The sequence below is a fragment of the Falco rusticolus genome, chromosome 13, assembly GCF_015220075.1.
Source record: "Falco rusticolus isolate bFalRus1 chromosome 13, bFalRus1.pri, whole genome shotgun sequence".
In the NCBI taxonomy this organism is placed as follows: Eukaryota; Metazoa; Chordata; class Aves; order Falconiformes; family Falconidae; genus Falco; species Falco rusticolus.
Window position 1 is genome coordinate 24,570,452 of NC_051199.1, and position 24,157 is coordinate 24,594,608.

The window sequence follows — 24,157 nt, forward strand, 5'->3', positions numbered from 1 at the left end:
GCCCAGCTGATCCCAGCCAGATTTGACAAAAGACTCGAAGTCTCAGAGACAGGCGGTTCCAGCAGATTTCCCAAGGACAGGTAATCAGGATAAACGAGAGCCCCTCCATGCTGCTGAGGGAGCAGCTGCAAACACTAAACTCCAGGTTATTGAACATCAAAGAATTGATATTTACGAGTGGCAGAGAATAGGTTTCATAAACTGTGATGCTGCTTTCTCTTTACCTTCTTAACAAACAGAATCACTCGTTTATAAAAGATGCTTAAAGGACCCTGTGTGCACCACTTACTTAACGGCTTGTAGTGTGAGCCTTGATGGGAAAGTGACCTAGTTCAAGTCCCCGGAGGCTACTGCAATAAAAATGATTATGAATAAAACTTCTTTTATCACCATATGGCAGCTTCAGGCCTTGCATGCATACATAGTCTGCAACTGCTTTGTCCAGAAGTGGTGAGCCTTCTCTTAAATAAATCTATCTAGCAAAGGCAGAAGGGGAGGGGTTGATGTTATTAGTATTCTTCCTCGTGAACCGTCTGCAAAGTCCTCGGTTGCTGGAAAGGGGAGGATGGGTTTTCTTCTGCGGGCTGCCCTGGATAATGTGCTTTGGGGAGCTGAAATCCTCCGATGGAACAGAATCCGTTTTGCAGGTGCAGAGCACTTTTCCTTATAAGCCCAAGCAGAGATTTAATTGCTGCTCTTCAGAAGTTCAAAACAAGAGAATGTAATAATTAGAGCTGTCAGGGTGTCCTTTCTTTTATGCTGATGCTGACATTAGCTGGTTTAAAGCCTATTTTTAACCTTTGCAGTGTCAAAGACTTACTGTGTATTTTCAGTCTGGATTTATTTGTTTCAAACTTTTATAAAATTTAAGTAATGTAATCTGGAAGAGGAGGAGAGAAAGAGGGAAAAATGGATGAAAGTAGGAAGGAAGAATGAACCAAATTAAATGAAATATATGTTGGTAAATGATGTCCACCTTACAGTGAATTTTCTCCTTTTTATGAGCTTGCGAAATTCCCTCTAACTGGAAGCTAAAAAATCTCAAAACGTAAAACACTAAGTGCCTGGTAAGATAAATATTGTGCTCAGCATCCCTTCAGACAGTGCCCTGAATAGTGCAGACAGTAAGAGGACTGTTTTTTCTGCTTAAATAGTCATGATTTTATCCGGCTTCAACCCTGACCCCTCCAGGGGTTATCCTGGTAATCCAGCAGCAATACGACTGATGGAATCCAGGTAGGATGGGCTGTGCTGAGTCGGCACTTTGTATATATTATATATATGTACGTGTATCTATGTATTTACATAGGTGGATATATATGCATGGTAAGTGTTGAGAGTGACCCGCTGCTTCCCTGCAGGTTTACTGGAGTGATGGGGATCCACTGGTTTTATTGGAGAGTAGAGAAGGCTGAGCTGGTGGAGATGCACCCATGGCAGGGTGCTGAGAACTTTGCTGTGATGTGGTGAAGGGTTCCTCCTTTTCCTGGATGGATAAAGCTCAAGGGCACGCTGGAGCTGGGGCTTCTTGAGATGTCAGAAAGGCCACTGTCCTTTGGGGCTGCTCAAGTATCTGTTTTTAACTGAGGCTGTAATGGAAGAATAGCAGTGTGGTTGCATGATCTCACTTTTGCTAAATTAGAGCCAGAATGGGATGCTCAGTCTTACCACATGGCTTTGCGTATGTAGGTTTTTTCCTCTATCTGGCATTTAATTGCATTTGGGTTTTGTACCTGTCAGTGCTGTCAGCAGTACCTGGAGGCTGAGGGGAGAGGTGGGGATGGTTGGCCGGTGGAGAACTCTTCTTGGACCCATCTGGTGGTAGGGTGGACCCTGCCACGTTGCTGAGTAGGTGCTGAAATCTTGTGGCTGTAGCTGGAGACTCCCGGTGAAGGCAGTGGGAGTCTGCATGGAGGTGCATGTTAGCCCACCCGTTGCTACAGGAGAATGCAGAAGGTGGTGTTTGCAGCAGGTTTACTATGGTTTCTAAGAGTTTCTTGGCATGGATGGCTCATTCTCTGCTTGCCCTGTTGGTTCCTTGTGGATGGATTCGAGCGTTGTCGTGCCACTGCTCCTGGCCCTTTTCTCGTGCAAGGTATTGACATCCAAAATACAGATTTCTAATCCTAAAATTACAGCTTGCCCTTTCATAACACGAAATGGGTTAGTTAATCTCCAAATAGTTCCCCAGCCCCTCGTTAGTCACTTTGTGCTATTGTGCTCTCAGCAAAACCTTTATCCGAGCGTTAAAGCGTGAATGTTAAATACACCCGCTGTTTCATGGAGCTGGCTCTGAACCTGCAGACCCCAAACGAGGATGGGGTAGCAAAGGACGGAGCTTTCTGCAAGTGAAGGGAGCCCCGGTGGGCTTAGCGCTGCCGTGGGGAGTTGGTGGCTTCACCTTCTCCTTCTCAAAGCTGGTTGCTGTGCGTTGTGACACCCAGTGGCCCCGACTTTCCTCTGACATGGGAGAAACAGAGATGTCAGAGTCACTGAGAAGCACTGAGGCAAATCTGATCTGAGAACCCGGATCGAAAACTTCTTCCCATGAGGCTGGTCCAGCTGTAGTTTGTATTTTGTAACCACAGCTAAGCCAGAACCAGGCTCCCCCCATAATGAGCTCAGTTACTTGCCCATGGTGAGCACCATCTTTCTAGAAGCGCTTGAGTTTTGCTTGGTTTTATTACTAACTTGTTCTGAAAGAGCAAGCTAGGACTGTGCTGCTAAGGTTACTGATTTTAGAATTTTTTTTTTTATCCCTCCCCCAGTAGTCAGGAACAAAATGGGCGTTTCTGCAAGCACCAGAACTAATAAACCTGGTTTCCTTTGTATTTATGTCTCTTGGTTGATTGAGTACTTCCCTAATTAAATTAGGATTCTATTATGTCTGCTTATACCGGTAGTCTCTCCCTCCCTTTACTTTTCTGGCAACACAGAGGCTGCTATAATTGACTGGAGAAAGGGGCCGATGGGATTAAAAGCTGTTGGAGATAAACCTTGTGAATGGCTGCATCCAGCATCCTTCACCACCCAGCCGCCTGCTTCCATGAAGTTGGTAGAAAATAATTATCTTTGATGTCTTTGAAGTTAGCTAATAGTGTTAAAACTCACAAGCATGCACGCATGCATGCATCCATGCGAGTCAGATCTCTGGGTCAGCTTATTTCTGAGGAAGCTGGGATAAAATGGTGGAGGGACGGTATCTCTTTAGTCCAAGCCAAGCTATGAGGATTTTCGGTTGCGTGCTTTGCTTCAGAAGGTAAAAAATGTGTGTGGTCAGCATGTTAAAGCGTGGTTTGGCAGTCGTAAAATGGCACGGTGCTTTGTACACTCGTGTTGTAGGAGCACGGTGTGTAAGGGAAATCAGCTTACAAGTGTGTGCTGGGGTGCTTTTTGCATATTTCCCAAATGTGGGTTGTACCCAGAAAATCAGGCCGTGCCTTGAAAACCGAGTGCCTGAGCACCGGGGTAAACCTTACTGATTTTGGGGCAGGGGGGATGTGGTAGAGCCCGTGTGAAAGCCAAGCTCCTTCTCTGGGAGTACCACAGCGTGGACATCAGGAGGGATAAATAGTGTCTAATGGCCCCTGGAAGCTGCTTCGTTTGTAAGCCTCGCAGCCCTCATCCCTCCTGAGAAGGGGTGACCCCCTCGGAGCAGGAGGCACTCCAAGCTGAGCCTCCTGGGTCTCTCCCTGTTGGACCATCCGTGGTCCTGATGTGAATCTGGGGTGCCCTCACCCCGAGGAGCACTGCACAGGAGCTTTCAGAAGCGGTGTGCCCAAGGCAGCGCTGTGGGAGCTCGGTGCTCTAACAGGCTTGAGAAAGCAAGGCAGTAGGTTGAAGGGTGGCATGAGATCTTCCTCCATATGTTACAAAAATCCTGGAAAGATCATAATTCTTGCTGAAAATCAATCTTCAGTCAGAGATTCTGGGTCAGGCTCGGTGGTTTGGAAAAGATGGGAAAATCGAGACCTTGCAGGGCAGATACCCATGTGTGTGTAACAATCTGGCTTAAGAGGTGGCACCAATGCTTAATGAACTTTGTTTTTAAAAAAGAAACAAAACACAAGGGTGTGGAGACAATCTTAGGACTGCAGTAAAAAGTGAGTTACCTGAGAAATGTGAATCTCTGTGTATATGGTGAGAGGGAAGAATTGCTTCATACTGGTATGGCAGCACAGCCAGGCCCTGCAAAAGTAGATGCGTAAATGGGAATTTATGCAAAAAAAGAGCCCACCTTTTTGCCCTTTCTTAAATGTATTCTACAGGATTGGGGTGATTTTGCAGCCTTGGAATTGCCGTTTGTTCACCTCTCATTAACTACATTAGATGTATTGCTGCTTTTCTGAATTACTCTGGTTTATGCTGCACACTTCTAGGTGCTTTTTGTTGTAATTTGTCTTGTGGGCATGTGCCACAAGCAGGTAAGTATGGGTGGGAAAGGAGAAATCCTCCAGTCAGTCCCATCCCTGCAATCCCCTCGAGATGGAACTGTAGGGTGAGTGGTTCTAAGTCTTCCAACATCCTTGTCAGGTGGATACCTGGTATCGGATGGAAACCTTGCTGTCCTTACCCGGACCACAGTGGAAAACGGAGCGGGGAAAAGCAGGATGTGAGAAGGGAAGGAAAATGGGAAGAACTGAAATTAATGGAGAGAGGAGGGAGGCAGCGGGGTCTCGTAGGGCTTTGAAAGCTGGAGGCAAGCAGCTGTCAGACAATGCCGCAGGAAGCCTGAACTTGTATTTTTAGGGACACTTGGTTTTATACTTTACTGTAAATAATGGGTATGGGGGAGGAGGAGAGAAATGACTGCTTTTCGTTCCACCTGCTCCGCTAGGCTTTGTTTCACTTCTGTTTTCCTTCCTTCCGATCTCAGCATTTGCAGAGCAAGAGGTGGTAGCATCTTCCCACCCCATCGCTCCCGGCGCTTGTCCCCAGCTCAGCAGAGCATTTCCAGGTGCCATGTGAGCCAGGGTACTGTGTGGGGTGGGCAAGGACCCAGCCTGGCTCCTGGAAATCTAGTTTATTTAGTTAGTTGTTTAATAGTGACTTACCTAATCAGCAGCCTCCTGACACCCAGGACCAGGTTTGCTGTGTATCAGGAGGTTTTCCTTTGTGTTTCTAAGTAAATGATTGCATTGCAAGCAGCTCTCAGCTCAGAGCAAGGGCTGGTTAATTCAGTTTGCCTGAAATTGTTCAGGAAAACCGAGTGCTCGTGTTCAGAAGGACAGCTGTATTTCTGACCTGTTCACAAAGCTTTCAGAAGGAGAGATTATTTCCTATTTCCTCAAAGTGATTTCGAGCTGTCCAGGAGTTTCAGGGGAGACCGAGATCTTCTTTTCTGTCATCACATCAAGTGTTTTTCACTTCTTCTCTCTGACTTGTTTTTTGGCAGGACTGGGACACATTTACATTAGATCACAACATTGTGCGTTACTGATAGTTTTCGTTGAAGCAGGTTTCAAGAGCACTTTTAAAAGACTTTTCCCCCGTCAGCATCTATGACAGGACTACAAGGATGTCTTCATTTATCATCAGCATAAGCCTTTTCAGGAGGGACGGGACCATCATTTCAGAGCACATTAAGAGGCAGCTGCTACAGATGGCGTGTCCTGAGCAGGTGTAAAGGAGCTTTTACCAGTGTGCAAGTGCTGCTGAAATCTTTCACGCTTAACAGCTTTCCTCCACAACCACGACAAGCATGAAGCAACTCCCCGTCAGCGTTTCCTGCAGGGGACAGCCTGGCTTGGCCAGCATTCGGGTCTATTTATGGGGTGACTGATCTCTTCAGGTGCCTCTACATCTACACCGAGGCAGTTTATCCCCTCTATACTGCCATTTATCTTCAGGGTAGGTTTTATTTGCCGGGTCCCATTTCTGCCTTGTCCAGCATGTTAATGCCTTGTGATCCTGAGGAGACAAGGAAAGATAGCGCAACAGAAATTTTAGGGTGTGCGTGTGGGGCGAGTAGGGACTAGATTGGTGAAACTGGTAGTTCTTGATCTGAAAGGTACTGGGAACTGCAGCCTTCAGGGGATACCTCAGCTCATCTGTTTCAGAGATGGATAGGAATTTGGATATCTGGAGGAGGGAAACAAAATGTGAAAAGCTTAAAAAAAGAAGAAAAGAAAAAAGAAAGGGACTTGTAGCACAGGTGCCTAATCCAGTCCAGAGATTTGTGTTTCAGGAGTTTTGATGAGGGCTCATTCTTTTGTCTGAAATTACTCATCTTCCTCCTTTGTTGAGAGTGCTGGAGGCTCACAGCTTGTAGGCAGTGCTGATGAGTTGTGGCTTCTGCAGTCATCACCTGTGCAGTCACTGGTGCTGCTGGTATTGCCAGTGACTTCGCTCCTTGGGCCCATCACCACTGTAAGCAGTAACCCCAATTATTCACTTGTAATTAAATAGCCAGGATGGATTTATAATGGCACTGTGGGCTTCCTGGAGTGAGCTTGGTTGGAGGCAACATCTAGAGAAGTTACACTGGGGTCAGCAAGCACCACCCAAATGAAAGGCAGGAGCAGGGGGCTGGAAGGGAGGGCCCGAGTTAGGGGAAATGGCTGTCCTGGGTGTGCTTTTTCCCAGCTGAAAGATTTCTTTCCACACTTCCGTGTTTCATTTGTGAGAATTACCTTGTGCAACTTTTAAATCCTCAGAGAGTGGGAAGGGGAGGGAGGAGGTTTAAAGGCAGACTGGTGGGTCCCAAGCCAGGTGTTGAGGAGCACTTACATCTATCTTGCGGGGGGGACACTTTGAAAGCAGTTTTGTTTAGGGACAGTGATGGTGGTACCGTCACCTGCAAGGGAGGAGACTGCTACATCAGCCATAGAGACAGTGGCCCAAAGCTTTGCAGTGGTGTTAATGTCATCTGCGCTGCCCTGAGAGCTGTCAGTCTGAGGAAGAGGGGCCAAGACCCAGTGCTCCGTAGGGTGGCTGGTCCCTGCACCCCACGTGCTTCCCGTTTGCTGTTGTCTTGATTTCCATCAGGAAACGCTTCACTGAGAAGACTTCCTCTTGGAGGGCGATGACCTGAGTGCAGATGAGTTGGGTTTGGGGAGGGGACAAAAACATTCTATCACATTTGTTTTGTTTTCCGTGTCATCCAGTGTCTAATCTTCCGTTTCCATGTGATCGACTGAATGATGGACCACAGGGGTACACAGGTCTTCCCTACTGTACCCTGAGCACGGGTTCTCTCTTACAAGTCTGACACTGGAACGGCACCGGGGGCTGGCTGTGCCGGGGCACAGCTCTGCAGTACTACAGCGTGACAGAGATCCACCTCTCCTCATTTGCCTCTGCTGCACTTTGCAAGTTAAAAACGCGTGTTCCTATTCAGCATGGACTCATCTTTGTGATACAAAATCAACCTCTGCTGGAGGAGCTGTTTTGTTCAAAGGGATCTGCATGTGCTTTTGTGAGGGGAGGGAAGGAACGTCTTTCATCTCTCATGAGGACCCAGGCTGTAGAAGTACACCCTGGAGAACAGTAAATGACTGGATGTAGAGGCACATCCAGAGGTTTAAGGTCACAGCTTCCCAGAGCCTTTGCTGTAGACATCCTCTGCTCCTCACAGCACTGCTCCTGGTGGAGCAAATGCAGCCTTGGCATCTCATGACCCTCTTGGTACCTCCCAGGTGCTTTTGCCCCCCTTGGAGTCCCCATCAAAGGTTCACCTCTTGCAGAAGCCATCACCATGAGGAGCACCAAGGCACACCATCTTTGCCTCAGCTCTTTACCTGCATCAGTGCTGAATGAACAACAAAAAAAAAAGGGCCAGATGCACCTTGTGGCTCCCTCTGGGAAGTGTGATGCTCATGGAAATATTAGAAATTAAATCCCAGGGTGATACTTCTGCAGCCAGAGTGTCTTGCTGAGCTACAGTGGTGGGAGGGGTGAGGAATACCAGGTGGTCTGAGAAGTCAGTTTTCTGCTCTGAAAGCAAAGGGGCAGGTTATATTTGCGATGATATTTATACAGAAAAGCACGTGTGTTAATGGGCTTTATGCTAATTTTATAGACATTTTCATGCTGGTGTTAAAGGCTCACATCACAGTTTGGGTTCTGGTTGTTCCTGAGAGTGTGCCAGTTTGGTGACAGCTGACGTGGTGGTTCAGAAACCCTCTGCCTGCGAGGGGCTGGGTCGCCGCTGCTGGCCCCGGGGAGCAGGGAGGCAGGGTGGCTCTGCACTGCCCGGGGTGCTGCCGTCTCCTGCTCTCCCTCCTTCCCTTGGTGGCCCAGGGGGCTTCAGCATCCCATTTTGGGGCAGTTTACCCCCTGTTTCCTGGCTTCCCCTGGGATAGATCAGTAGTAAGTGAATGCCTTGGTCACAGGTTGGGTTGCGAGGAGGTGGCACAGAGGAGAGGTGTTTTCCTTGGTCTTCATATGGCAGTGCTGCTTTTGATCTGGTAGATGACGTCCTGTCATCTCCTGAGCCCTCTCTGCCCCTCTGCCTGGGCTTGTCACTGCACACCATGCTGGGGAGCATGGGGTGAGCGATGGAGCCCTCGCATCCTCCTCAGTACCAGCGTCAGCACCAGCCGCCCCTGTTCACATGGTCATGGTTAGGTGGAGGGTGAGGTCGTTGAGGAAAGCTGATGAGATTCATACAAGGCAGCACGTGGGCTGGTGTAAAGGATGGAGAAACTGGAGAGGAGAGCCAGGTCCTCAGCAGTGCTTTGCTGGTGCTTGTGAGGTGGTTCCCATCTCTTCTTGTCTTTCGCAGTTGGCTGAATTGATCTTGGCATCCCCTTGGATTTGGGGAAAGACCCTGGAAACAAAGTTGCCCTGGATTACCCCTCCCTAATGCTCTTTCTGCCTCCAGCTCAGTGTTTCTGATCCCTCCTGCTGGCCTTGCTTGGTGGTTTCTTTGGAGATGCTGAAGACCGACCGGTCCCAGTGTCTGTATGGGAGAGAGCCAAGTCCCTTGCATTCACCGCGGCACCAGCACCCTTGCTGGGCTCACCAGCTGTTTGCACTGAGGGTTTAATCTGACCCTGGTGAGGTCCTTTGGAAAAATCCTTTCACTCTGTGACAAGGCTTCTCTCATTAAAACCATTAGCAAAAATGTAGTGTCCCCATTTGCAGAGCCACCTCCTCCGGCACCGGAGAGGGGCTTGGTCCTTTGCTCTTATGGGCTGCTCGTTTCCCCTCCGATGCAGCCCAGAAATTAGGTGGTAATAATTTAATTTTATCTTTTGCCCTTCATATTTAAGCAAACCTTCCCCTAATCCTCAATAAATGCTGGCAGCTCACTGTGTTCCGTTAGGAAATAGTAGTCCGCTGGCAGAGCTGTCTGAGGCCAGGGCTGAAGCCTTCAGAAGCCTGAGTCATCTCGTAAAGAAGATCAGCTTTTAATTACAATTTCCAGTGCACTTTTTAAGCAGTCTTGTGGAAATGCTGTGTAGGAGCATTTGAATTACAAATGTAAAGAAGTTGTGCTTTTTTTTCTCCTTTTTTTTCTTTTTTTTTTTTTTTTTTGTAAGTCTGCTGGGAAAACAAAAGCCCTCTGCTATAGAAAAAAAAATAATTAAGAATTTATGGAGTGCTGTTGTTTGAAGATGCAAATCGGGGCTCTAATGCAAAGTATGGCTGCATGAAGAACAACTTCTTTTATTCTCAAACATGTTTCTACGTCTAGGCAAGGCTTTGGAGGCTTTTTGCAATATAGCATCATGCATTGCGTCATAATCATGGGGTAGCTGCAGCATTATGTTACCCTTTTATTGAAGGACGGAGTTGAGCAGCAAAGAGCCCAGTCTCTCCCCCAAGGCCAAGGGCAGTCGGTGGGGATCCAGGAATAGCACCCAGCAGCTCAGCTCAGCCTTGGCCCCACTTCCCAGGAAACTGGCCTATGCCGTGCATGGCTGGCTGCGCTTTCCCTCCTTCCTTGAAATTTAAGACTCCCTAGTGTACTTAAAAATCAACATTAACTTAATAAAGGCTCTAATATAAAGGGAATTTATACATCCTGTGAAGTGTACCAAAACTCACCCCCAGCTGTGGGCGTTTGAAGGAGCAGGCAAATTGGCAGGCTGGGGTTTTTTTTTCCCTGGAAAAACGTGGGGAAGTCTTTCCTTGCTCCTGTGCTTTGGTGGACTTTTCTGTATCACCTTTGCCTGCTCCGTTACAGATGCCCTGAATACCAAGCAGCAAAACCAAACTGCGGTTTTGTCTTGCAGCCAGCTCGCACTGCTGGGAAAGATCTTGAATTTTTAATATGAATCTGCCTGTAACATATTGATGGCTTTTAGTTTTTAGTGCTTAGCAAGCCCTGATCCTGCTGGGAAGGGGTTAAAAGCCTGCAGTGGCCTGAGCGGGGTGGCATGTTGTCCTGGCTGTAGGGGATGGGGTGGCCTGGGATGCCTTTAGGTATGAGCAGGAAGCAGCTGGTCCAGAGGGATGCTTATAAAGCTGTATCTTACCATTTTCTTAGTACAGCTGAAATTGCAGGTTCGTGGTGTGACTTGATGCAGCGCCTGGCCTTGGTTCCTTCCGGACATGCCTACAGCATGGCATAGTCCGTGTGGATTAGCTGTGGATGAGGTTTCACACCGAGCCTTTCAGATTTCCACCAAGATCTTTACCCAGTGGAATAAAAGGCCATCACCCCCTGCCCATATGTGTTCTCCCTGCAAAGCTGCAGGCAGCCTCCGAGCTGCCCACGTTCCGGCAGGCACCGCGTTTCGGGCTGCTCCCAGGGCTTTTTTGTCAGCTTTGTTTCACTTGGCAAGTAACAGCGAGTAAAATCCATAGCCTTCAGATGGTTCCTTTAAACTGTACCACATTGATTTGTGTCTACACATGTTCTTGCCCTGTAAATAGGGCCCTTAATGGCTAGGTAGCCCTCCTGCGTTGATAACCATGGCAGGCAGTGGCTGGAGTCACTTAATTACCAAACAGTGACGTGCTGTGCTGGTGCTCGGCATGTCCCCAAGCGCTGAAGGTAGCAGGGATGCTCGGTCCTTTCTGGCCTCCTCCCACTCACTCCTGAGCTGTATTGTTCCCATTCGATCCCTGGTACTGGCTTAACCTTCCCCTGCTAATCCCAAGTCCTCCTCCTCCTCCTCTCCTCCCTGCTTTCAAATCTCTGGCTAAAGCCCCCCCCTCGGCTGCGCTGCCTGCTGTGAGGCTGGATGGGGATCCTGTGCGGGGCTGGAGGGGTTCTTTTGGTTCGTGGGGTATTTTAGGGCTCCCTCTTTTCCTAGAGGAGGCCTCGCACCCCAGTTTCTCTATTTTGCTGGGAAATATGGATCACTGAGCACTGGCTGTCCCAGGAGGAGGGTCCTTTGCCCAGCAAGGGCAGCACGGTGTTGCCGTGGGGTGCGTTTTGCAGGTCTGTTGGGGGAGGCAGGGAGGGGCAGTGATCTGCCTGCCTTATTCCTTAATGGAAAAGCTTTGCCTGGCCAGTGCAAGGGTGGGAAATGCCTGCTTGAGAGGGGAGGCTTGGAAATTGAGAAGCTATAAAAGCAATGCAATTTAATCTGCTGATCAACTCTGTTGATCCTGACCTGCAAGGCTGGCTTAGGTGAGCCAAAGTGGGGCTGTTTGGCAGCAGTCAGAAATCCCATCTTTATCCCAGGCAAAGCAGTGAATGCATGTGTGACGTACGTAAAGCCAATATAAGGATAAAGGGGTCTGCATGTCATTTCTCAGGCTCCCTTTTCCAGTGAGTGGTTCTAAAATTTGGCTACCCAATATCTGACTTGCTTAAAGCAGCGGGCAACATGCAAGTCTTGATGGAGCCGAATTAGTATGTATGTCACATAGTAGTGCTCTAGGCACGGCTGGGTCTTTTAAATCAGTAGAACATAGGCAGTTCAAAATGTTTATTGACTACTGACAGTAAGTGACTTGGAGTAGGATAGGATGGACAGTAAGTTGTCAAGGCTGCTCAGGGCAGACAAAAACCCTGGGGGCAACTCTGGATAAAAGAGTGTGATGCCCATCTGCCTTCAAGTATGTGAGGTCTAAAATTGATATTTGAGCTGACATAGAAATGTGCAACCACGGGGTCTGCAGTAGCTTGAGTTACAAAACCGTTGGGCTTAGGGGAGCTCCTCAGCCCTCCATCGTACTGGATCTGGGGCTACTTGTGGCATTCTTACACTTATTTTTCCTAATGCTAAGACCTAAGTCACCCAAGAGACACACATGAAAGCTTCTGGCAGCTGTGGCATTTTATCCTAAGCCCTATGAAATGTTAAGTACCTTTATCAGCTTGCTCTTGTTATTTCTACCACTCTGAGAGAGGGACTTGCAGCCTTGCTAACAACTGATGAAGCCTGAATGTGTGAATTGGATCAGATGCCAGCTGGTCTTGCCACATGGTCAGGAATCAAGGTGGCTGGATCTGTATTGATCCAAGTGTTCGCAGGACTGGAGAGGCTCAGAAGGTGAGGCAGTGGAAGGGTTGTAAGGGTGGCTTGCTTAGAAATTGGTTGAAAGTAACTGGACAAATGTCCTGGGTCCTGCCGTACAGGTTCGGCCAGCAACGGGGCTGGGCCTCAGAAGTTCAACCCAAATTTCTCCTGGGTTTGGGGTGTTCGGGTTGGTGCACAGAAGAAACTGGTAGATTTGTGTACAGGCTTCTTTCTGCGAGCTGAGAGATGTGGAGCAGGTGAGGGTGAGAGGGGCAAGAGCCCTGTTTAACTGCCTGGATACCCCGCCCCCCCCCCCCCCCCCCCCCCCGAGGTGTCTGGTTATCAGATCTGGAGAGATCTGAGGTGGAACCCCAGGAGCTCATCCTGGGTCATTGTGTCTGCAGAGAAACACAAGGCCATGGGGGGATGTGGGGCAGCAGATGCAGCTATACCATGCCGTGAGCTGAGTTAAAGGAGATACTGCCCTGCAGTTACATGTAGAAACAGAGGGAGCAGGAAGAACTTGGTCTGGGAAAGCAAGCTGGGATGCTCAGCCAGCTTGGGTAATTCACGTGGACATGGACATGGTCATGTTAATGCCATTGGCAATTCAATGAAATGCAATGGAAGCCCTTCATGGAAAACCATCGACAGCCATAGAGTTAAATTTCCTGGTTAAATGGTTGGGAAATCACTGCAAATAGATTTGGGCTTTCTTTTGTACCTAGTTTTCCCTACGTAAGAACAAAAATAAAAAATAAAAAATTCTCAATTCGATTTAGCTGACGGATACTTCCGTGTTACCCGGCTCCCCCGTGGCTGTCTCCTGCCACCAGCGCCATCCGTCCCCGCTATCAGAGGATGCTGAGCACTCAGGTTCGCAGGAGGGGGTTCTCCACGCTGTTTGTTGATTGAACAACCACCTTGCACTTTACATGCCACCTCCAAAATTGGATCTTGCTACTATGAAACTCGAGCCGAAGTCAAGCAGATGGCACTGAAGAGGTGTTTCAAGAAACCACATTTCCATCAGCATGTGTAGTGTTTTTTCCGCAAGGGCCATTTTTTTTTTTTAACTCAGCTGCAGTTTGCAAGACAGTTAGTGATCTGGGGCATGGATTAAAGAGCAAGTGAAACTTCACATGTGGAAGTGCAGCTGTTTAATGGGTGGCACAGATAAATGGGGTACCAAAAGCCTGAGAGGACTTGCGGGTACCTGTGTCTGTCCGGTGTTCTGGGATGAATTGCCGTGGGAGGCAGCAACACACGTTTGCAGGTATTAAGCCCTGTCTGCCCTGCAGCGGGGAGCACGTTAGGAGCAATCTGTTTTGAAGGAACCATTTTTTTTTCTACAAATACAGAAGAAACAGCAGCAGCCCTCCCAAAGCATGTGGTGTGGTGGAGACCTTGAGGGTGCCCCTGAGCTCTGGACACAGCAGCTCGCTCTGAGCCCAAAGCATATGGTCTGAGGTTGTGAGTAATTACAGGGAAGGGCTTAGCTCCCTGGTGCCCTGGGACATCTGTTCCTCTATCCTGCACAGGGCCAGCTTCACCTGTGATGGGAAACTGGTGCCCTGAACTGGGAGGGCTTGTCGTGGAGTTTGGGTTTGAATGTTGAAACCAGTGTGGTTGTGGCACGGATAAAGCCGATGTGCCCTGGGACCGTGTGGAAGTGGTTGGCTGTGGGGCAAACTGGGTCACATCTAGCAAAAGCACATGGAAATGGGCGTCTGCCTGGTCTCTGTGGACATGAAAGCTCCCTGCTGCAGTCCAGACCTGGCCAGCTGTGTGGTGGTCCCCTGCTACAAGTCAAGCAGCAAGGGTCTGGAGGAAGATGTCAGCTGGTGGGACAGCCTGGCCCATCGGAGGAGGCTGTGTCTTTCTTGGGCCACCCCTGAGAGCCAGGTGTCTGCCTGCAGAGGATGGGGTGGTCCTAGCACACATGAGCAGCACCGTTCCCCCGTGGCTCAGTGCTTCCCACCGGAAGGAGCAACCTGGTGCTGCGATTGGAGTTGTGGCCTGTGCAAAAGGTGCCTCGTGGGTCTCCTAAACGCAGATTTAATTTTAGTTATGAATGCTGCAGCGTTGAATAGGCAGTGATGTGAAACAGAAGCACAGTGGGGGTGTTAAAGGGTGGTAATAACATGGCTGTCATGAACTAATGTTACTGGGAACAGGCTGTACTGCCTTCATTTAGCTGCAAAAATGTGCGCTTGCAGAGCAGCTGAGGAGCCAGGGCAAAGGGCGGATGGGCTGTGCCGGGGGGGGAAGGAGCACCCCCAGGGACCTGCTGCCCTCCCTGCCATGGGGGGCTGCAGGCGATGGGCTGCTGCCCTGGGAGAGCGCGGTGGGGATTGCCCCCGCGCTGGGAGCTGCCCTGCCTGTGCTGGGGCTGCTCGAGCAAAGAGCAAAGCTCACAGGGGAGGGCCTGGGAAAGTTGCCAGGGGTCCAGCAGCAACTGGTGGCATCCCTCCATCCCGCTCGTGCTCCTTTGAGTCCTGCTGCCTTCAGTGTGGAACCAGCTCTGGAAACGTTTTCCTGTTAGTCTTTTTTCTTTTTTTTTTTTTTTGGGGGGGGTTGTTTTTTTAATACATTGCTCTTTGTCAGGACCATCTCTCCCTAGTCCTTTGGTGCCTCAGCTTTCCATAAGCTGTTCCTTAAACCCACCTTTGGTGTATTTGCTGTTGGTTGTTGATCTCTGTCTGCTCCATGCTGTTTTGCTCGGTCCACTCATCTTCCAGCCTAGACCTGCTCTCGTTGAGGCTTTGACCTCCCTTCAGGAGAGCAATGCTGGTTCCTGTGTCCTGGGAAACCCCTGCCAGATGCTGAAATGTCTTGAAATCTGGCCTGCCACAAGGTTTCCTGTGACCATGGAGCGCAGCTCTTCAAAACCTGCAGCTTCAAACACTTGTGGACAAAATCTGCATAGTCCTTAGCGTGAAGCAGATACACAGCCCCTCGTTGCCAGTTTGCTGGTGTTCCATGGTGGCAGAGCCGCAGAGTTGCGCAAGTGCCTTCTAACCAGTGGTTTTCCCTGGGTGGAATTAGAAGGGGTGCAAGCAACATCTAGAGAAACTTCTGGAAGGATCTGCGATCTCTGAGGCTGATCTAGGACCTCTTATGCTAGTGTGTTTATCCACGGAAGAGGGAGACCTCTCTGTTCGTCTTGATCTGGAGGAAGGCTGGTGTCCCCGGCCTCCTTTGAACTACAAAAGAGGGACAGAGGGCACAGCATGAGTGCAAGCGTCGGCGTGAGGGATGTGTTTCCCCCTGTGTATAAGGAAATATAAGATTATAGTCTTGCTAACCTATATGCTATAGTGCATGCTATTTCTGGACATTATTAATATTCTAATTTAACAATTTAGCATGTTAATCTAATAATCCTGCTGTCTTTACTTAACATCAGACCTATTGTGGAGCTGCAGTAATGGAATTGCAGCGCTCTCAGCTGCAGAGCCCTGATCAGAGCTTGGATTGATACAGAGGATTAGAAATACTTCAGTGCAAAGGTCAGCTTTGTTCGGTCAACACAGAGCATTAGCTTGGCCCTGTGCGATTAGAGACGTCTGCTGGGAGGGGATTTATGCCTTTCCAAGGGGAAGCTCTGGTAGTTGAATCTAAACTGAAATATTAATAACAATGCCCAGCTGAGAAGAACCAATTTAAAAAAAGAAAATCCAAACCCTTTATTTTTGTTTCTCTTTGAGTTTTTTGAATGTTTTGCACGATTTTACTTTTTAAAATATTGGCAAAGATGACAGGTGTAAGGGAGGATCACCTGTCTGTGACATTTGTGCTTGTCCTGCTCGGTGAAGGTCTTGTGCTCTCCAAAAGCAGCGCAGGGGGTGGCAGCAGGTTGGCCAGAGCTGAAGAGCCATGCTTGACTGAGCAACCAGCTTTCTGCTGGAGAGCTCAGGGGACAGAGGAGCAGCTCTGGAACCATCACTCGGCCAGCAAATGAGATGTCGAGCATTGGATGCACCTTTTTATCTTTTTTCATAGGGTTTCATTTCTGGTGTCAAAGCGTTGGAGTTTCAGGCATGCCATGTGTATGGGAGGGTGCTGTTTGCAGAGAGCGTGTCGGAGCCGGGGGTGGCAGAGGGTGCTGCAGGTAGCCCCATAAGCAGGTGGGGTTTGCCCCAAGTGGAAAGGAACAGCATCAAGTCAGCCGTGTCTTTGAGTGCCTTGGGGCAGTGGGGTTGCTCTGAAGCTCTCAAACTGTTTGAGAACCCAGTAAGTGATGTAGAGGTGGAAACACGCTGCTCCCAAAAAGGGCAGCACAACCTCCCCTGCAAAGGGCAGAGATTTTGCTGCAGTGTTTGGCTGAAAGGCAGTGAGATGGGGCTGAGTCTCTGGCCAGGGTGAGGACCAGGTCCCCACTCTGCAGGGTTGTCCTGAGTCCCCAGGGGCTTGAAATCCCCCTGCCACTGGCTGGGGTTAAGTGCAGGCAGGAACAATAAGGCCTGGCTCACCATCGCTCTGTTTTAATCAAGCAGATATTTTACTCTGGTAAAATAAACATTTTTCCCATCCTGTTATATGACTCACTTTTTCTTAATGCTGACCTGGTATTCAGAGTATCTGATGTTTTAATTACCTTCTCAGAAACATGGATTTATTTCAAATAAGTTTGAAGAGATGTGTAAACCAAGTGCAAAGCTAGAGTAAATCATTTACAGAACAGCTTCTTTTGGAGTTTGCTGGACTTTCACACTGGGATAAGCCTAGTTTTCTATCAATAAGTATTTTAGCCTCTTAAACTAGTTGGGGGTGGGGGGGTTGGCACCCTGAAGACTTGTTTTCAGTGGGAAACAGAGTACATAAACGTGCCTATGCTCTGTAAAAACCGAGAACAAATCACACCAGGTGCTATAAATGGTCTAATTTACTGCAGGATGGCAGTTTAGATGCACAGCTCCTGTTGGAAGGCAAAGTTCCTTCTCCCAGGAAAAATTGGATGCAATTTTCAATGTGTTAGTGCTTAAGTGCCTTCACGCTAAAAATCTTGGACCGAGTCCCCGAGTTGCCTCGGACTACAGGAAAACAAGGAACTGGCAGGACGTGGAGCAGGGACCTGTGTGAAGTTCTAGCCCATCCCAGGAGAGCTCTGCTGCAGAAGGGCTTGGATGCAGAATGGGGTCAGGAGCAGACGAGACTCATCAGTGAACACCTTGATGGTGCATCTGCAGAAGTAGGGCTTGGCAAAGAGTTTGTCATAGCGAGCACATACCAAAAATGATGTGTTAATGTAGAAAAATGTACTGATGATTTTTCACCTGGCAAAATCTCGGTGTTCATGCCACTCCTGTTGTAGGAAGAATATGTGCGTGCTGGAGTTGGTGGTGTCAAGGATGTTCCATCTAATGGCATGGTTTAGAGGCAGGACTTGGCCAGTAGAAAGGGCAGTTGTTGGGTTGCTGGCATCAGCTCGGTATTTTAGCTGCAACAAAAATGTAATGGAAGAAAATTAGTTTGGAGGCTTCTATCCTGCCAAAGTGGTGATATTTGGACTTTTATGAAACTTTTTGTTATTTGTCTCAGTTTCCTGAGATTTCTGCATGAAACTGGACGTTCCTCCAGTTATACTTTCTCAGCAGGGAGGGCTGGTGGGATGGGATGGTCCCAGTAAGGCTGTTGGTGTCAAAATTTCTGCAGTGCCTTGCAAGAGCACCCTAATCCCGCTTGTTCTAATATTTACATGTTACATGACTAAGGGCGTTGCAAAACGGCTGGATCCGAAGTGTTTTGTCTTTCAAGTATCAGATGTGCAACAGGGTTACTGCATTAAATGCCTGCTCTGGGGATTGCGTGGCCGGGGGTGGGGGCGTGGGTGCCCTGGCTGGCAGGTTGAAGAGGCGATGCTCTGCCTGGCTGGAGGGAATGGAAGCTCTGCCTTTCTCCAGAAAGTGACAGTTCTGGTTGTGTCCCACTGGTTGCAGCAGGTGGCAAGTCATGTATTTTGTTGAATAAACAGGAGCAGACAGTGGAAGTTAAGTAAATACGGTGAGATACATTGCTGGGTACAGAAATCACAGGCTTTGCTTGAAGGCGATGTGCGTGCTTGTGCAAGCAGAATTCTAAAAAGCAACAATCAATCATCTTGTTTCTGTCCCTAAAATGGGGACTTGAATTTTGGGCAGGGTATGCAGGTTTTGTGTACGAAGGCTGATATTGAGGCTAGAGTTTATTTATTTAGTAAATATAATGCCCAAATGCATCAGCTGATGTTTAAAAGCATTTGCTGATGTTCCTTCCCATCGTGTGCAGTTCCGTTATGCGTTATGGAGTGTGAGGACCACAACCTTTCAAGAAAAAACTTGTGGTGCCTGCTTCATTTGCAGAAATTAGTCTTAATACTTGACATTATCAAGTTAGCGATAGTTGATATAACATTTTGAGAGTAATTAGGAGCATGAATTTATGCTCAGATGGATGTTTAATTAAAAACTGTGGCAGCTTTGAAGTTCACGCTTGAATAATCTTGGGGCTGAAATGTGGGTTTATACCCAAGTGAACCTTGACAGCAAATCTGGAGAGGAAAAATGCTTTAGTAGCTCTGATTTCCTCCTATTTGTTTTACACCATCGCAGCCATCACGGTGTCTGTAACGGTGCCAAATTCATGAAGATGAAAGCAGATCGAGCAGTTCAGCCAGCACGTCGCGTAGCCAGACGCAAAACCTGCTTCAGGGAAAGGAGCAGAGAGATGCTGGAGGATATTTGTGTATTTGAGACATCCAGGAGCCGTACCTCAGGTGAAGCTGACAGCGGTCCTTCAAGCGGTGCTTACTTTGTGACCAGCCGACATGGGGGGATGAAAGTGCCTCCTGGCGGTTTGCTCTTCCTCTCCTTGAACTTCTGGGGGTTCAGTCACCACCCTGTGTGAGTGGGGAGGGAGAGGTGAGTCAACCCATGCTGACATCCAAAGCAAAGGTGACGCCACACAGGAGTTTGAGCCTTGCGGTAGGATGGGGCTGGTGATGGGATGCCATGGCGGCTTGGGCTTTGGGAGGACGCCTGTCCTCTTGCATCTCTCGTTGTTATGTACAAGAAGCTGGAAGCAGCTCACACGCCACCCACAAGTGGAAAAATCCTGAACAATGCCAGGAGACAAAGACAGCAAGAAGACGCAATGTCACTGATCACTAAAGAGCAGCTCAGCTCCGTTTCTGCAGGCAGGCAGGTGACTGAGGGCAGGCAGGAGGCCGGGAGGGCACAGAGAGCAAGGGTGGCTGCAGCAATTGCTGCTGTCCTCCCGCCTTCCTTCACTCCTGTCACCAAAAACGGTGATGGTGGTGTGGTCTGAAGGCTCAGAAGTGACTGCCTTACCCTGGAAGGATCCCAGTCCTCCTGGAGACTTCACCTCTGGGCTGCTGCACCCTCTCCAGCATCCCCCGGCCGAGCTCCCAAGCACAGGGGCACCCAAAAGGAGGAATTTTGAAAAATCAGAGAATGTCCATTGAACTTCAGTGCAGGCACCTGCACTCTCACCTGTTTTAACCCACATGTTTGCTGTTGGGGGAGCAGGGAAGACCCCAGAAGCAGGAGCTGGGCTCAGTTGTTGTGTGGTTTTCTTGTGGAGGTCCCTGCTGTGGCAATGATTTAAAGGAAAAAGCCAACATGTTTTAATGGCTGGAGGACATGCAGGAGGCAAAAGCATTGCGACGGGGGCTTTCTAGTGCTTTTCTTGGTCTTGCTCACCCAGTTCCCATTTGCAGCTTCCTTCCAGTAGCACAGTATTTACACTGGACAGTGTAGTGCTTCCCACTCGTTAATTAACAATTGGCTTTGGCAGAAATAGCTCCACTGCCTGGTCCAGCTGGATATTTTGGAGGGACTGCAGGGGCACAGGTGCTCCTGGTCTTGCTCCCCACCTGTGGGCATGGGCTCTTGTTTCTGTATGGCCAACCTGCAGGAGGTGGTTCGTGGCTGTGGAAAGGGTTTATTGCTGCCAGCTGTGACATCTTCCAATGTATACAGGTGGGATGCTAATTTTTTTCCCCATATTGCATCTATCACTTCCAGTTCTCAGCATCTTTCTCCAACCTGTCTGTACCTGTATTGCAAACAAAAGAATGCCTGCCAGTAGGGTGAAAATCAACTGGTTTTCCTAAAACCATATATGATTATTTCATCAGTGCTGGGAACTAGGTATGTTGAATTAAAGGGGACAGTTAACTGGTGAGAACATGCCTGGTTTCCCTGGATGCAAGTGGAAATCTGCCAGGATGAAGTTCAACAATCCATTGCTGTGAACAAGCTGTACGAAAAAGAAATCTTTGTTATAAGATCCAGGCTAAATACTTACTGGTTCTACTTCGCCTGATTTTTGCATGACTAGGTGTCCCTCGTGGCTTACATTAACATAAGTTTCAAAGTGCTTTATTTTGTTTTGGTAAATGCTTACACAATATTCTTGTTCTTACCTTCATCTGTAAATATTTGGGAGGTGAAGGAGGCAGTGGCAGATCCCTGGGAGAAGGATGGTTTGGGCACGTGGGGCTCCTTTCCCCCTTAGCCGACAGCAGAGGTAGGCAGCAGCGCTCCACCACAGCAAGGCCGGGGCATTGGTTAAAATACAAAAGGAGGTGGTGATGTGTGAGATGAAGGTGGGTATAACTAGCAAATACATGGCTTGAAATGTCCCAACTTGCTTCCCATCTTCCTGCTCCGTCTCATGGAAGATGCAGTGTGCTGTGGCTGTGCCCGGGTGTATCCCTTCCTGGTGCTCTGTTGGCTTTAATTAGAGAGTTGGTACGCGTGGGGGCTTCCTGGCCACGCAAACAAGGATGAATTTAGGAAGAGGAGGATTTGTTTTTGCACATCATGCTGTCTAAATAGATGGTGTCTAGCAATTTGCCTCTCCTTCCCAATGGCCGCATCCAGGGGATGCTTCAGCCGCAGCCCAGTGCTGCTGGGCTGCCTGCGCTTTATTATTTTTTATGTTGCACGCTTTAAAATAAAGCTCTTTATCCACTGTTAGAACATTCGGTTGCTCAGGACATATAAATTGTGTTAATAAATGAGTGAGGAGCCCTGGTGGGTGAATTGGCTTCCTGGTGAAGTCATAAATTTGGAGAGGATGATGCCGCCGTGCTCTGCAGCTGGTGCGTGGGTTTGCTCCCCAGCACTGTGCCTGGAAACCCGAGGGGCTGGCGAGAGGTCCCTGTGTCTGCTAATTTGGGGTTCTTGCTGGAGGCAAGATGGTGTGAAGGACCATGTCCAGCCTGCGGGAGGGCTGGGAAACCCAGGCACAAACCCCAGCTCATCAACAAGCATGCTGATGGGGGGGGGGGGGGGGGGGGGCTGGTGGAGCCTGCAATTTAGGAAAAGCTCCTATTTTTCCCTGTTCCTGCCATGCTGCAGTTTGACCCCTCTCAGCCTCTGCTCCTCATTATCCTTGGTGTGTTAATTATCAGTGCTGCGGGGCAGGAGCTGCTGTTCCCTGTGTGTCACGCCGGGACTGGCGTTTGCTGGTTTTGCTGGAGAAGCAGCATCTTGTCCGCTGACTCTGCCCGCTTTGTAAGCAGAGCACGTGCCCTCGAATGGAGGGGGGAGAATATGAGCAATTTTAATGCAATGTTGGGTGATCCATTTCTCGGGAGAGGAGGAAAGGCTGGGATTTGGCTTACTTGGTAGCACTTATATCGGTTTTAAGACCTGATCAACAGTTTGGGCTCTTCATAGTTTTCCCCATTGCTTCCAGGCATTTTTCCATTAGGATTAATGCTGTCGAGCAGTGTGCAACAAGCAGTTCATTGCAGTGATTTGCTAATTTTTCAGTTGCTGAAAACAGAGGAGGCCATACGTGTCAACGGGCTTCTGTTCCCATGCTGGCTCTCAAGCATCTTCTCTGGATGCATGCATGCATGCTCCCAGCCTGTGCCAGCACCAAAGATGGGGTTACTTCCACAGCCAAGCAGCAAACCTGATTTTAAAAACCTCTCTAACCTGCTAACCAAGGCTTTTGCAAAGTAAATAAATGAGTGGACAGTGTGCATAGTGGTGCCCTGCAGGCTGCGAGTCCCTGGAGTGTCCCCAGGTCTGTGAGAGCCGGGGCTGGGACCCAGGGGACCGAAGGCAGTGCCCAACCAGCACATTTCCATCATCACCAGCAGACCATTTCCAGCCGAGTCATGCTCTGTGCTAAAGAGAGGCCCCAAGCTGTTTGGGATTTTTTTTTTTTTTTTTTTTTTGCATGGCTGAGCATTAAAGGCTATTTGCAGCACTTGTTTGCCAGGAAAATACAGCACTGAAGGCCCTTTACTAATTAATTGTAATGGCAGGAGGAAGGGGAGGGAATTGCTTTCCCATCATGGCTGCTGTGAAGATGCTCTTGAAAAAGCAAAAAAAAATAAAGAAATGTGTGGATGCTGCCAGGATGATGAGATTGTTTAAGGATATTGTTCACTGCAAGGAAAACATTGCCACCAAGCAAAACAAACAAACTTCTCCTTTTTCTTTTGCAGGGTCGTCATGTTAAAACAGGCCAGCTTGCTGCTATTAAGGTTATGGACGTCACCGGGGTAATGTATCCTCCTCCTCCTGCATCCTTAAATTATAGACAAGAGGGGAAGGGGAACAGGGTGTGATAACGTGTGGGGGTTGGTGGAAGGCTTACGTTCCTGGGAAGCGAATCCCTTTGCCTTAATGTAATATGTGCCATTAAGAGGTTTTGGTTTTAATAAATGTGAGAGAGAAAAATAAATCTGGAAGAGTTTTGGAGATTAAATAATTTTATGCTGAAACAAAGCAGCACCCAGTTCCAGCAGTGGACCTTTTGAATGTGTTAATAAAATCTGACAGAAATCCTAACAGGATTGGGTATTCATAAGACATTTCAGTTTCTCCACATCCATGTTTTGCTTTTGTTCACCAAAACTATGTGCCAGTATTGTTATGAATAACTTTTACTAGGCAAGTTAAATTCCCCCTGTGCATCCTACTGATAAAGAGGAAAAAATGGATCAACTTGGTCTCAGAAATGTGGCTCTTTTGAAACTTGTATCAGACTAAGAACCAAGAATTTACAAGTTATTAAATGAATAACAGGATTTAGGGAAGGAATAATTTCACCATTTCCCAGTGGCCATAAAAGAAAAAAAACAGTGGAATTGCTATGATCCCTAAAAAACTAAACAGATGCATTTAGGAAAGACGTGAAAGTGCTTGTTCTTGAATGATTCTTTTTTATATTTTTTTTTAAGTGCAGTGTTGTACCTCCCGAAGTTTCTGCCTACATAAACAATGCTAGGTTTGGGAGTAAGAATGTGTTTTGTCTTTTATTTTTTACTGGAATAACACATTTCAAAATTTAGGACCCAATCCCAGTCTACCCACCTTATTTTTTGAATTAATGTTTTTAATTAAGCTTTCAGGAGCTCAGCACATACAGAACTGGCTCGCTGTGAAAGCAGTCAGCTGGCCTCAGGAGTATGTCTTGAAATACCTTAGATACCGTGGTGTGGTGTTAATATCTGCAGGACCTTCATCCAGGTGCTTGTGTGTGCTAACGGGTGAAATGATGCGTGGAAATAGGTCTGTAAATGTGAATGAGATTTGTTTCTGTTTACTTGCAATATCTACAAGTGCCATTTATCTAGTTCTCATGGGAAGCAGGCTCTAAGGGAATGGGCAGACCCACCAAACATAACCCCAGGACATAAACAGCAGTGAGGTTCCCGTGGGATGAAGTCCGAGGTTACAACAAATTTAAGCTGAGAAATCAGAATATTACTTTGAGGCCAAACAGGGGCTTAAATTTGAGTCCATACTTACTTCGGTGGTTTTAAA

General features: G+C 48.2%; 1 protein-coding gene across 9 annotated transcripts in view; it reads left to right on the forward strand.

Annotated features, from left to right (window-relative positions):
- Positions 1 to 24,157, forward strand: part of TNIK (TRAF2 and NCK interacting kinase) — a 163,284-nt gene that overhangs the window by 63,123 nt on the left and 76,004 nt on the right. For all 9 annotated transcript variants that reach the window (XM_037406718.1, XM_037406725.1, XM_037406720.1 and 6 more), the window contains exon 3: positions 22,834 to 22,890. In XM_037406718.1, the coding sequence (XP_037262615.1) occupies positions 22,834 to 22,890 (57 nt within the window). The remainder of the gene's footprint in view (positions 1 to 22,833; positions 22,891 to 24,157) is intronic.